Source organism: Impatiens glandulifera, chromosome 1 (assembly GCF_907164915.1).
Source record: "Impatiens glandulifera chromosome 1, dImpGla2.1, whole genome shotgun sequence".
NCBI classification, from domain to species: Eukaryota; Viridiplantae; Streptophyta; class Magnoliopsida; order Ericales; family Balsaminaceae; genus Impatiens; species Impatiens glandulifera.
Window position 1 is genome coordinate 47,797,265 of NC_061862.1, and position 14,623 is coordinate 47,811,887.

General features: G+C 26.8%; 1 protein-coding gene across 1 annotated transcript; it reads left to right on the forward strand.

Moving 5' to 3' along the window:
- The first annotated feature begins 9,472 nt into the window (after window positions 1-9,472).
- On the forward strand, window positions 9,473-13,483 carry LOC124920657 (protein DETOXIFICATION 40-like). Its single transcript, XM_047461197.1, has 8 exons — window positions 9,473-9,831; window positions 9,911-10,180; window positions 10,250-10,611; window positions 11,813-11,869; window positions 11,960-12,198; window positions 12,838-12,956; window positions 13,029-13,115; window positions 13,191-13,483. Exons 1-8 carry the CDS (start codon window positions 9,514-9,516, stop codon window positions 13,269-13,271), a joined length of 1,533 nt encoding a protein of 510 aa, XP_047317153.1. The 5' UTR covers window positions 9,473-9,513; the 3' UTR covers window positions 13,272-13,483.
- The last annotated feature ends 1,140 nt before the right edge of the window (window positions 13,484-14,623 follow it).

The window sequence follows — 14,623 nt, forward strand, 5'->3', positions numbered from 1 at the left end:
TCCTATGAAAAATAGATGAAAGTATGTCTTTTTTTTTTTTGCCAAATTCGTGGTCCATAAATGATTCAGGATTATCAGATATTTGGCATAATGACAAAAGGCCAATATGGTCAAGACTATGTTTTTTGTTGAACCTACCACTCCCTCATTTAGGGTTTTTGTGGTCTTACAAGTTCATTTATTAGGTGGTTGGATGAGAACAGTAGTTGTGGATCTGATTTGTTTGGACTAAGTGGTAGCTAGCAATTGCCTTGTATTATTTTCTGACGATGCATGGAGCCTGTTTTCGTCGTCTTTCTTTTGTTCTTGTCCGTTTCTTTCTTCTTTCGCATTCCCCGGTTTGATTACCATCTTTGATTCTTTCTTCACTTTGCCCAACTTTTATTTGTTGTTATTTGGTTTGGCAACAATCAATATTCGTATCGAATGATGGTAATGGGTAACCGCAAGACCTGATTTCAGGTTGGTTTTAGAAAAGATAAAGAAAACATTGAAAATAGTTTTATTTTGAAGTAAATGAAAAAGATCATGTTTGAAAATAGTTTGATTGTACTACAGCTTGTTTGATGGTGGGTTATTTGATATATATATATATATATATATATATATATATATATATATATATATATATATATATATATATATATATATATATATATATATATATATATTATTTAATGGAAAAATTAAGTTTTTGAATTTTTAATAAATTGAATTAATTTTTAATATTTAAATTTAAAATTTAAAAAATAAAATATTTTTTAAATATTTTAATTAATGAATTTAATAGATAAATAAATTATGATAAAGAAACTTAAAATAAAAAAATTACACAAAAGTTAATATATATTATGCCATTTAAAATAAATATTTATATATTTGCAATTAACCATCCCTTGATTAAATGATATTAATTCGAGAATTTGTGATAGACTAATTTGATTTTGATGGTTTAGAGTTTTGTAAATGATTATATATTTTAGTAGCATATACTCGATTAAAATGTTAGATATTTTGACACTTTATTGCGTCAATATCAAAGTTAATAGTAATAAAATTTCCCAAACTTAAACTTATTTGCTTGGGTCTGTTTTCCTTAGTTTTTTAAAAAAAAATAAAAAAAAAAATTAATTTTCTAATTAATCACTTTTAACAATCATATCATTTAATTTATTAACCAAAATACTATTTATTTTAAATTATTATTTTTTATTTTATTTATATATATCAATACTTTTAAATTTTTTTACTAAAAATAATTATCACTCTCTCAAAATCATCCCTATCATTATTTTATTTAATTTTATATAAACTTTTTAAAAACCCCATCTACCCTGTCCTTGAAAAGTATTGAAAGTAACACGAATTAATGATTTTTAATTTGTGGCTAGAAATGATGGATGGAAGAGAATAAGATAAGATTTTAATTAAAAACTATTGTTTTTATGTGAACAAATGCAGTGGAGAACACCAACATTTATTTGATCACCATAAAAAAAAAATGTTAACTACTTCAATCGTCTGGTCTATTTTTATTTGATCACCAATAACCTATGAAAACATTTCTATCAAACCTAAAACTAATGATACTACTTCAATCGTCTGGTCTATTTTTTTCTAGAAGTTTTTTTTTTTATGTATACATTAAATTTTATTTAATAAAAAATTAATGAAAACTAGTACTTTTTAAAAATAAATAATTTATAGATTTATCTAATTAATAAATATGATAATAAATTATTTACTTTTAACTGAATTTATTTTCTGAAAGGAGTAACAATATACTCATTTCAATTAAATAAAAAGTTATATATAATAGCCCAATACAGAAATCCCTTTGTCCCGTGGTGAAATAGATAGGCCTAATACTAAATTGGGATAATTAGTAATTGCTTATTTCTCTAATAAATCTCTAAATAGTTTATATACATTTTTTTTTAAATACCTCTCACTAACAGGGTTCTATACGAAATCAGCCAAGTCAATCAGTTTCAGGCTTGATTTTGGACCGTTTAAAATATATTGAGCTCGAGCTTGATTTAAACTTTTATAGTAGAGCATGAAACTCGGCTCGTATGTGTTTAGTTAGGCCTGCTTGAGCTCAATTCGTTTATGACTCGGTAAGAAAACACGTGAAGAACTCATTTAGAGAGATCGTTTATAACTTAGAAGATGTTTCACTTAGGTGAGTTCACCTTTTTTTTTCTTCTTTTTTTTCAACGTTTTTAAATATTAATATAGGCCATAATAACAAATTAGGGCTTCGTATTGGGGGACAATTACAGTTTGGGACATCTTCTTTTGAACTTCACAATTTAAGGTTCATAATTGAAGTCAATTGTAATTTGGGACCTCTTTTTCGAACTTCACAATTTGAGACTTCTTATTGAAACAAATTGTAATTTGGAACCTCTTCTTTTGAACCTTACAATTTAGGGCTTCACATTGTCAAGTTTGTACAAAATGAGGTTTTGCCTTAACGGTTATGAATGTCCGTAAAAAAAATGTATTACGTGACTTTTATAGTTAAAAATTTAACAGTGACATTTAAATATAAATAATACTAACGTGGCCAAGTAATATTTTTTTTTGACAAAAATTCATGTCTTTTAGGGCAAAACCCCATTTTTGTATAAACCTGAGAATGCGAAGCCTCAAATTCTGAGGCTCAAAATAAAATGTCTTAAATTGCAATTGGCCCCAATAAGGAGTCATCAATTGCGAGGTTCGAAAAAAGAGGTCTCAAATTGCAATTGACCTCCAATAAAAAGCTTCAAATTGTGAGGTTCAAAAAAAGAGTCCCAAATTGCAATTAGCTCCTAATAAGAAGCCCCAATTTATTATTTCAGCCTTAATATATGTTAAAACAAATTGCAAAATATGGTAAAAAATAATAAATAAAAAACACAGATTTAACATGCTTTATCAAAATAAAACTTAATTTCGTCTAAAAAAAAAGAAAATATTTTTAAGGAGATTATAATAATAAAGAACGCATCTATACAGTTTAAAGTTAACACAAATTTATATAATATTTGGTCTCTCGAAAATAGATATAAAATTAGATTGAAATCAATACTCTACAAGTAAAGATTTCAGTTTTTTAAATTGACTAATTGTATCTTTAAATAAGCATTTACAGATAAAAAAATTCTAAAAAATATAAAAGCATAATATATATATATATATATATATATATATATATATATATATATATATATATATATATATATATATATAATTCTATCCAATATAGAATCCAAATATATATATAAAATCTAAACATATATAAAATTATAATAAATATAAAATTAAAAATATTCAAGTCAATATTTTAAATCAGCCTTTAAGCAAACATATTTGCGAGTTGATGAGCCGACTATATAAAGTTTTAATTTAGCTCGTTTAAAATTTTTAGTTTTTAGTGAATACATCAAATACTCATTAAGAAACGTCTATGAAGGTAAATGTGATTTACTTTTGAGGCATATTTCAAAAGGTGATAGTATCCTAAACCTAATGAGGCAAAAATAACTCAATGAAAGAAATTATGAAATATGCTGAAAAATAGAAAGCAACAAGAAGTTCATTACATGAAAAGCATGAGAAATGGCTAGAACAAGAGGACATGAGGTATATTGACATAATGTGGTATGGTCTCCAAAGATTATTCATCGTCACCAATTTATTCTCTGGCTGATATACAGGAAAATGTTGACAACAAAAAACAGAATTCGAAAATACATAAACATTTCTGATATCAAGTGTGTCTTATATTCGGAAGTTGAGGAAAACATAAACCATTTATTTGGGGAATGCTCTTTTGTAATACAAATCTGGAGAAGGTATCAAACATGAACATCATCAACTTTCTAAGAACATAAGAAGAAACCTAGGAGTAGATGAAGAATAAAGGAAAATGAATATTCTTCAATATAAATATATATGTTGAAATGCTACTTTGGAACAGTAATCTACAATATCTAAAAAGAAATAAATTCAAGAACTCATAGTGAAAGAAGTAGAACTACTGAAGATATTTGGGAAGATATAACTTCAGATGGAAATACACTCATTCAATCCTGAAGAGGAATCGAAATGAATGAAGAGAATAATAAACTCTGCCAGATATGAGATATTTCGTTTGAGAAAGTCAAATGTAGAATCAAAGTAAAAACTATAGGCGCTAATTAATTGTTATTGTTGTTTTCTGTAATTCAATTATTGTTTAATTGTCAAATTTAGAAATTGTCTAGATTTGATCTTAAACTTCTGTATTTTTTTTTCTTTTGTATTTTTTTTTAATGAAATGACACTAAACTGTTTAAAAAAAATTAAGCTTTTAAACGAGCTGAAGCTCGGTTCTTTTAGACTATCGAACAAGCTCGAACAAATTTTTTATCGAACCGAGATTCGAATGGCGCCAGTCTATTTATTTAAATTCCAACTTATAAATGTAATGTATAGTAGGCCGATTTTAAAATAGATGAAACTGGAGTTAATAAATGATATTAATTTTTTTAATATATATAGTTAAAAAAATCATTATATTATTTAATCTAAATTAATATCTCAATAAAATATAAAAAAATATTTTTAAATAAATTAAAAAAAAATTGCACAAATCCACCTCTGTGCTGAAATTGTATATATTTAAAATTTAATCACTATATACACTAGTTTGATTTTTTTTAGTTTAATGATCAATTTTAATGACTATTATCTTTTTATTCTTTGAAATTTTTTAAATGATATTTCAGTAATTTTTAGTTAGTTTTTTACTTCAGTTTTTTTATAATTTTTTTTACTTTCAAGGTTTTTTTGATTTTTTTGATTTTTTGCTTTCAGTTTTTTTAACTGATTTTTTTAAATTTTACTTTTGTTTATGTAAAGAATTATTATTATACTTTAAAAATATTATCTACTTTTTTCTTATAAAAAAAACAGCTATAAAAATTGAAATTAAAAAAGCATTTAAAATACTTAAATTTAAAAAACAGTGATTACAATTGTTAAACATATAAAAAAAACAATTAAAAAACAAAATTTGTTAAATATTTGTTATGGCCAATATATATTATAAAATGACTTTTATGTTATTTTGGGTCTTGTTCGGATTGGGGTTTTTTTAAACCAAGAGGGAGAAAAAAATAATGATTATTAATGATTTTGAAGAGATTAGGATTATTTTTGATAAAAAGACTTTAAAGGGTATTGATATATATAAATAAAATAAAAAATAATAATTTAAAATAGAGAGTATCTTAGTATTTTGGTTAATGAAACGAGTAATGTGATTATTGAGAAATGATTGATTGAAAACTTGATTTTGTTTAAATTATTTTAAAAATTCAAAGAGAACAAGGTCTTGAATATTTTTGAGATATTCTTAGTAATCTATGATGTTTAATTTTTAAAGTGTCCGGATTGTCGGGTCGAGAGCTGTGGTTAATTTGAATATATATGTGAGAGTAAATAGATACTTGAGTCGGATTATGGGTTGACCCGCCCAAAAACTTAAAACGGTTAAAATTAAAATTAAAAATACTTTAGGTATGATTCAAACTTGCAACCTAACAAAACAAGTATAACCTTTTAACAAATTAGGCTAATAACACTTTATATTTTAAATTAAACATTAAATTTGATAAACTCGTGACATTTTAACAATATAAGTTCAACTTTTTAACTAACTAATCTATATATATATAATGATACTTAATTTTTAAAGTGTTCGGATTGCCAAGTTGAAAGTTGTGGTTAATTTAGATATGTATGTGAGAGTAAATGGATATTTGAGTTGGATTGTGGGTTGACTCGCCCATAAATTTAAAACGGTTAAAAATAAAAATGTTACAAGTATGGTTCGAACTTACAACATAACAAAACAAGTATAACCTTTTAACAAAATAGGCTAATAACACTTTATATTTAAATTCAACACCAAATTTGATGAACGCGAGACATTTTAACAATATAAGTTCAACTTTTTAACTAACTATAATATATATATATAGATATATATATATATATATAATGATGCTTAGTTTTTAAAGTGTCCGGATTGTCGGGTCGAGAGTTGTGGTTAATTTGAATAAATGCGAGAATAAATGGATACTGGGGTCGAATTGTGGGTTGACCCGCCCATAAACATTTTTACCGTAATATTTTTTTTACGGTTTTTTATATTATTATTCGTGTAAATGCACGGGATACATACTAGTAACAATAACAAATATATTTTAGTAACAATAACAAATATATTTTATATTTTGTAAGAGAATATAAATATCAATTGTATAAATAAAATATGTACATTTAGATATTTAATAGTTTGTGTGTGTGTGTGTGTTTAGATATTTAATAGTTTGTCTGTGTTTAGATATTTAATATTGTTCTTTTAATAGCTGTCTAGAAAATAGTACTGTAAATAAATGCATAAAAATATAGAAGATGTGTAAATTTAATTCCAAACGAAAACTATTTTCAAACATATTTGCATCTCATGTATACAACAATATTATTGTTCATATCAAATGTAAAAAAAATGATCATGATACATAATTTATTTTTCGATTTCTCATTATGATTCATATCTGATTCTAAAGTCATAAATAATTTCAAACAAAACAAAGCTACTGTGGATGCAGGCCTCATAGAGGTGCGTAACATTGTCACACAATTTGTACAATAATGAAAGCATATGATTAAAGGGTTTTTATCTACTTTCTTTTTAAACCTATTTAGTTGGACTTATATGTAACTAATGGTAGGCATGACTTGTTATATTCTAATCTTTTTTTATGACCTTTTATTATGTTTTGTTTTATTTAGCATTATGATTTAATTGTGTCTTTACTACATATTTTATCCTTTTATCAGTTTATGTATATTAATAATGTTTTTAGTTAAAGAAATGACAATTCTTTAATTTTTGTTATAAAATATTTATATTTTTCTATCAACTATAACAAAAATTATAATATAAGGATCATATATATATATATATATTAATTAATAATAGTAAATTTTATTAATGTTTATAATAGAATCCTAGCTAGAAACACTTGTAATTTCATTTTTAATTATTTAAATAATTTTATCCGAATTGAAAATTACAAAAAATTGAGTTATTTGATAAGAAGATTTAAAATTTAATAATATATTATAAAATTTTTTATTGATAATTTAATTGACTATAAGATATGTAGAAAGATATATAGTGAATTATTTACAAATTAATTATTCAAATAACTCAAATAGTAATCTGCAAATTGTTATTATTTTGTAATTATATTTTAGATCATATATAATAATTTATATATATATTGTAACTAATAAAAGTAATACAGTATATCTAGTTAAATACTATGTTAATATATTATTATGAATTTTAAATTATTAGTGGAGCTTCGGTAATAAAAGAAGATATAATATATATTTGAAATATCTTGGTTTTGCCCTGGAGGATTTGATGAACTTTGTAATGAATTAATTAATAATCTCAAACTGTTCTAAAGCATGAAAGCTCCTGATTGAGAATTAGTCATACATAATACATGTATATATGGACAACTAGAAACAAAAGTTAAGAGATTAAAAAACAACAAACAAACAAACAAAATATTGAAAATCTTGTAAAAACAGATTTGAGAACAGTTGCACAACCTTTTGAATTCTTCTTCTTCGTCGTCTTTTTCATTTTTGCAGCACGGATCCGGTTGGAGGCAAGAGATGTTCTTGGTGAGTAGATCAGCTATTGTAATCATTAATGGAAGGGAAAGATGATGAATGGTGAAGATGATGGCCAGGCCAGACTAATTAACAATCTTTAAAGTGAATTAGGAAGCCCTATAAGAGAATGCAAACTTGTACACAACATTGAATCTCCAAGATGGTCAAAAAATGGATCGTATTCATACCATTTAATTCTTTTATAGAATGTACGTTCAAGAAATCTTTTAAGTCGCATGTTACCATAGTTAAAGGAAAAAAAATAATTATATATCAAATAGCTTAAGTAAAATAAATAAGAATATTACAAAAAATTTCTAACACAATAATCAAAGCAAGTTGTAGGCGAGTCAGCCAAACACGATTAAGTACTTTCGTTGAAAAGATGAAAAATGTGTTACATATAGTCTAATAGACATTATATAATGATTAATATTTCGACTCTTAAAATTAAATAGATCAAAAAATAACAGTTGAGATCCTCTCTTACCAAACTTTACATGTACCATTTTAAAAGAAGGGATAAAAATGTAATATATTTTTTTTAATCATTATACTCCTCCCTATGAGACGACAGGTTAGATAATAATGATCCAAAGTATACAAGTATACAAACGAAGATTCAATGATGTTTTAGTCCCATACCAATCCAAACATCTTTCAATGTGACGCATACCCAATTATGATCACAATAATTCTAACAAATTTGAAAAATGAGTAGCCATTTAATTCTAGAGAGAAGATTTTGTAATGTAATGTAGCAGTGTTATACAAGAATCATATATATATATATATATTTTCTAATTACAATATCATAATGTTTGATGTGCTCTAATTTGTATTTTATGTTTTTCTTTCTTTTACATTTAATGCTTGGCCCTTTATATAATGATTTGATTGGTATGTTTTTACCTTATACAGTATAATTGGTATTATGGATCAATATAAAATTTTCATTAAAGGGATATATCCACCTTTTTTTTCCTATATCCTACAATTCTACAGGGACATACCTTCATTTTCGTGTTTAGATAATAATTTTTGTTAACTTTATTCTTGTTCTCAAATGACGATATAACTATATTATTCATTTCTATACAATGATATTGCAGATTAAAATAAAACTATTGTTAATTCGTCCTCTCTCATATTTTTTTTTATTGTAACGGCACAACATCTAAATATAGATAAGACAAATGAACAACATCTCGTCCCCGTCTTATTTTACAACATTTTGATCGTTTTCTGAAAATAGAGCGAAACAATTGTGTTATCGTTTACAAAAACTAAAGAAGACGAACGTGGTGAGATTCCCAATATGATTTAGAAACAAAAAAAAATTAAATACATCATGTATATAAGAGAAATGTATGTCTAGTTTCAACACAAATGATTGGTGTTATAAGTTATAACATTTTAGTTATTTATAGAGTAAATTAAACCTAATCAGGTATAGAAAGACATTTCAAAACATTATAAGGGTAAAATAATAAGAAATTATTCTATATATTTATATTGAATTACAAAGATTTTAAATTTGAAGTAAAGAATAACAATCAACCATCCAACCAAGTAAGTTTATGAGTAAAACAAGGTTTTGTCGTTCCTATAAACTAAAAAAATAAAAAGTAGCTGGCTCAAACTCACCGTATTAATCAACTTTAATTCTTATCTTTTTCAAACCCAATCACTCTGTTATATATATAGCATCCCAATAGACTCATTTACAAAGAAAGAAAGAAAGAAAATAAGAAACAGAGAGAGGAAAGAGAAATTGTTATGGATTACTCCCGTATAGATAACGACGACGACGGTGGAAAAAACATGCAGCCGGCGGCGGCGGCGGAGATGATAAGCTCTGATCTAGAAGTCGTCTTATCTGACATCACCACCACCCGCATCCACCGCCTTAGAAAAGCCACCGCCATAGAACTAAAAACCCTTTTCCGGTTAGCAGCTCCGGCCATAGTGGTCTATTTACTAAACAACGTCACTTCCATGATCACACAAATCTTCTGCGGCCACCTCGGAAATCTCCAACTCGCCGCCGTCTCCCTTGGCAACAACGGCATCCAACTCTTTGCCTATGGCGTTATGGTACAAATATATATAATTCATATAAGCTATTAAAACAATTAGACTACTTTTAATAATAATAAATTAAATTAATATATAGTTAGGAATGGGAAGTGCGGTGGAGACACTATGTGGACAAGCATTTGGAGCAAATAAGCATGACATGCTTGGTGTATATCTTCAAAGATCAATCATTCTTCTCACTTTAACCGCTATACCTCTCACCATTATTTACCTTTGTTCTAAACCAATCCTTCTTCTCCTTCACGAATCATCTGATATCGCTGGCGCCGCTGCCCTTTTCCTCTACGGTCTCATCCCTCAGATCTTCGCCTACGCTGTTAATTTCCCCATCCAGAAGTTCCTCCAAGTAAGTTTATGTACAAAGTTGGATAGAGTTGTCAAATTTGTTATTTAAGTTGTAAAATGATTTGTTTAGGCCCAGAGTATAGTGTTGCCGAGTGCGGTGATATCGGCGGCGACACTTGTGGTGCACACGGTGCTGACGTGGGTGGTGGTTTATAAGCTCGGGTGGGGATTATTGGGGGCGTCGTTGGCGCTAAGTTTCTCTTGGTGGGTGGTTGTGGTTGCGCAGTTTGTATACATATTGACTAGTAGTAGATGTAAGGCCACTTGGACAGGGTTCAACATACAAGCATTTACCGGTCTTTGGGACTTTCTAAAGTTGTCAACATCCTCGGGTGTTATGTTGTGTTTGGAGACTTGGTACTATCAAATCATTGTCTTAGTTGCTGGTTTGCTCGATAATCCTGAGATTACTTTGGACTCTCTTTCAGTCTGGTATGTAACCCTCAACTCAGTTTTCTTTCAAACTAGACATGAATCTATAATATTGAAAACATAAGTTTATATATACTATAACACTAAACAATGAGTCTTTATTAGTGTACCTATGACATTAATTAAACTAATAGCACATTTGACAACATCTTTTGGACCCTTTTGTTTGGATGACCTTGCAATGGGTAGGTACAAACTGCGAAATTGCCCTAAGAAATATACCATGTTTACGATATGATTGATATAGACAAAATCGACATACCTCATGTGATTGATATAGACAAAATCAACATACCTCGTGTGATTGATATAGACAAAATCGACGTACCTCATGTTCATACTCAATGTCGGATTTATGTAATGGTCGTAATAGTTTAAACTGAGTTCAAAAAGGATGATCGTATTCCAATCTTTTATAAATAATAATAGTCTTATATTAGTGTTTAGTTATATAATATACACATACATTGTCTTTTATAACAAAAATTAAGTTTTGTTTTTCTTACTTTATTTTACTCACTATCAATAATTTTCATATATAACTTATATTTGAAGTGTTCTATATCAAATTATAAACTATATTTTGTGCGTACAAACAAATTATAAACGAGTTAAACAATTGGCCACATGCTTTATTTTTATAGAATAATTATTTAATAGATCTCTAATTAAGACTCTAAGGCCTTGTTGCGGATCTAGATTTTTTTTTTTAAATATAGAGGGAGAAAAAATTAATGGTTCTTGATAATTTTGAGAAAATGATAATTATTTTTAGTAAAAATATTTAAAAGGTATTGATATATATAAATAAAATAAAAATAATAATTTAAAATAAAAAATATTTTAATATTTTGTTTAATGAAATAAGTGAGGTGATGATTAAGAATAACTAACGAAATATTTCCTAGTGAGATGAGACAAGATTTACCGACACTTTTATTATTAGCCGTCCATAATTAGTGTGATATGACACTTACTTTATGCTTTAGTTGTTGCTAAATTATTAATAGAAAAAGTTTATAAATGTTATTTTCTTATAATTTTAATATTTTAAATATGAAATTTTTACTATATGATCTAATTAATTAAAGGCATTAATATTTTCCATAATCAATTAAAACAAGTTCAGGTATATCCACTTGATTAATTATTTATATTATTTTTAAATATAAATGTAACTGTTAATTTTGTTTATGCGCAGCTTCACTATAACTGGTTGGGTATACATGATTTCAGTGGGATTCAATGCAGCCGCTAGGTACAATTAATATAACTCTCTTTTCTTGATTTTTTATTTTTATTTTTTCTTCTCGAACTCGTAATGAAATTGTGGTTCCGCGATTGACAGTGTAAGAGTAAGCAACGAGCTTGGAGCTGGGCATCCGAAATCGACTGAGTTTTCGGTGGTGATAGTAACACTGAGCTCACTCTTCATTTCGACATTATTGGCCATTATCGTTTTCATTTTTCGAAACTACATCAGTTACATTTTTACCGAAGGCATAACTGTTTCAAACGCGGTCGCAGATTTATCCCCTTTCTTGGCCTGTTCCATTATACTCAATGGAGTTCAGCCTGTTTTATCTGGTAAGTTAAAATTTCTATACATTATTACTCTCTTTTATCCTTAAAAAAGTAGTATGATCATTTTAAAAGTTCAGAAATATTTAAAATAGATATTACCTACACCGTCAAAAGTTTTATTGTTGGGTATGAGATATATTCCAAATCTGAAGTACGTGACCAAGTTGGATTTTGGCACTGGCCAATAAAGTTGACTGATAAGTTACCTTAAAAAATTCATCTAATTAATCACATATTTTTTTATCAAATAAAAACAAAATCTATTATTTTAAAAGGTTTTTTTTTTTGTAAAGTGAATTGACTTTTAGTCTCTCATGTACATATTTTTCATAATTAAGCAATTCTAATGAGTTGTAAATAAAATCATTTTTATTTCTTATTTTAAAAAATGGTTATGATATTAATAAAATATTAATTTTTAAATATTTTTTTTATATTAATTGAATTCATTTTATTTTATTTAAAGAATTGTTTGTAACATCTAGATGATGTCCATCGAAACATGTCGGTTTCTTCTTGTTGGCATTACCTAACAATATTGTTTTTGACTAGTTGTTACTTGTAAAGTATATATATATATATATAAATTTTATATTCATATCCATATATATTAATAAATAATAATAATGATGATGATAACAGGGGTAGCTGTGGGATGTGGATGGCAAACATTTGTAGCATATGTAAATTTGGGTTGCTATTATGTAATTGGTCTTCCCTTGGGTATTATCCTTGGTTTTCCATGCAATCTTGGTGCTAAGGTATATAATTAATATTACAATAAAAATGTAATTATTTGCATAATTATTCTAAATTAAAAATGGATTTGGCAGGGAATTTGGTCAGGGATGATGGGAGGCACTATATTACAGACTATTATATTAATATGGGTTACATATCGCACCAATTGGACCACAGAGGTAATGCATATATTTATTATTCCCTAACAAAAAAAAAAAATCTTAATATATTTTAATTAAATATTTAATTACCAGGTGGAGAAAGCTAAGGTTCGTTTGGATACATGGGAGGGAAGAAGTCGGGAGGAGTCGGAGGAGCCTCTTTTAAAAGGTTGATCATACACAGCCTTAATGACCATGTCTTCTTTCTTCTTCCTTTCCCATTTGCTCCATTTCAATTTCTTTTTTTTTTTGTATTTCATTTATCTTTAAATAATCCACAAGTACTACCTCATATGTTTTTTCTTTAATCAAGATTTCATCAAAAATGCAAAATTGGTATCTAAGTATAAAACCAATGTATAAGTTATAAGTTAAAAATTTGTTATTGTACCGGATCGTCTCGAGCATGTTCCAAGTCTTACATTGACAATTGATATAAAACATGAATGGAACTTCAACCATGATCGCACTAGTTAACGGGAATATCAACTTTCTTAGTAGCATTAGCTAGAGTTGACATGGTCATTTTTGGTAATGAGTGGTTAAAATGATAAGAACATATTTTGAATTTTGTTTGGTGTAGCTAGATGTATGAGAATTGGGTATATTTTAATTTAGTATATCCCTGAATTAATGAGCTAAGTAGATGATAAAATAAAATTATTGGAAATAATTATTGGCTCAAAGATAGGCTAAAGAGAGCATCATCAATGAGAGGACTAAAAAAGTTAAATCATGATAATTATCATACTATTAATTATTAAAGACTACAATTAGTCATAATGACTAAATGACCATTATATCTTATGTAGATAAATATAAACTCTAAATCATTTTTTAATAATTCTTATATTTTGGAAGATTACAAATAAATTATGATAAACAATCAAATAAAGTAAGACAAAATAGTCACCACATTTTAAGGCAATACAACTCAAATTCACTTAGGAGACCTAAAAAACAAAACAAAACAAAAAAAACTCATAAATCCATCACATGATATGGTTCTCTTTGTGCTCTTGTCTTATATGCATGTGATTCTTTCATTTATTTATTTTTGTATCTTTTATCATCTTTTCATACTTTTTCTCAGACTCATACAAAATTTCAATTAATTATCAACTAATCTAGAATCCAGATGTACTTTACGCTTGAAATACATCATATAATAATAATAATAGTAAATAATGAAATGATAAAAGATTATTAGTGTATAACTATGACCAACATGTTCATCATGGGATTAGATCATTTACTCTCTCACATATCTCCAGGAACAAAATGTGGGAGCAAACAACTCCAAGTGATCCACCGTTATTTTAAAGTTATGTTTTTTTTTTCGGGTACCAATTGAAGAATCTTTACCTCTAGCATTGTGATGGAAATTGTATATTTATATATAATTTTTAACTCACTCAGGTAGATTAAGTGGTAAGTATAGTTCTTAAGAGATCAAAAGTGACAAATCCCTCTTAAAATTCCTCAAATGGAATACTCAAACAAAAAAAAAGTTGTAGATATTTAAA

What these genes read in the sequence shown, in the direction of transcription:
- LOC124920657 (XM_047461197.1), top strand. Translation starts at nt 9,514, where the DNA reads ATGGATTACTCCCGTATAGATAACGACGACGACGGTGGAAAAAACATG. An exon ending in TTGGACTCTCTTTCAGTCTG is followed by an intron (nt 10,612 to 11,812) that starts GTATGTAACCCT and finishes GTTTATGCGCAG; the next exon opens with CTTCACTATAACTGGTTGGG. An exon ending in AGTTCAGCCTGTTTTATCTG is followed by an intron (nt 12,199 to 12,837) that starts GTAAGTTAAAAT and finishes TGATGATAACAG; the next exon opens with GGGTAGCTGTGGGATGTGGA.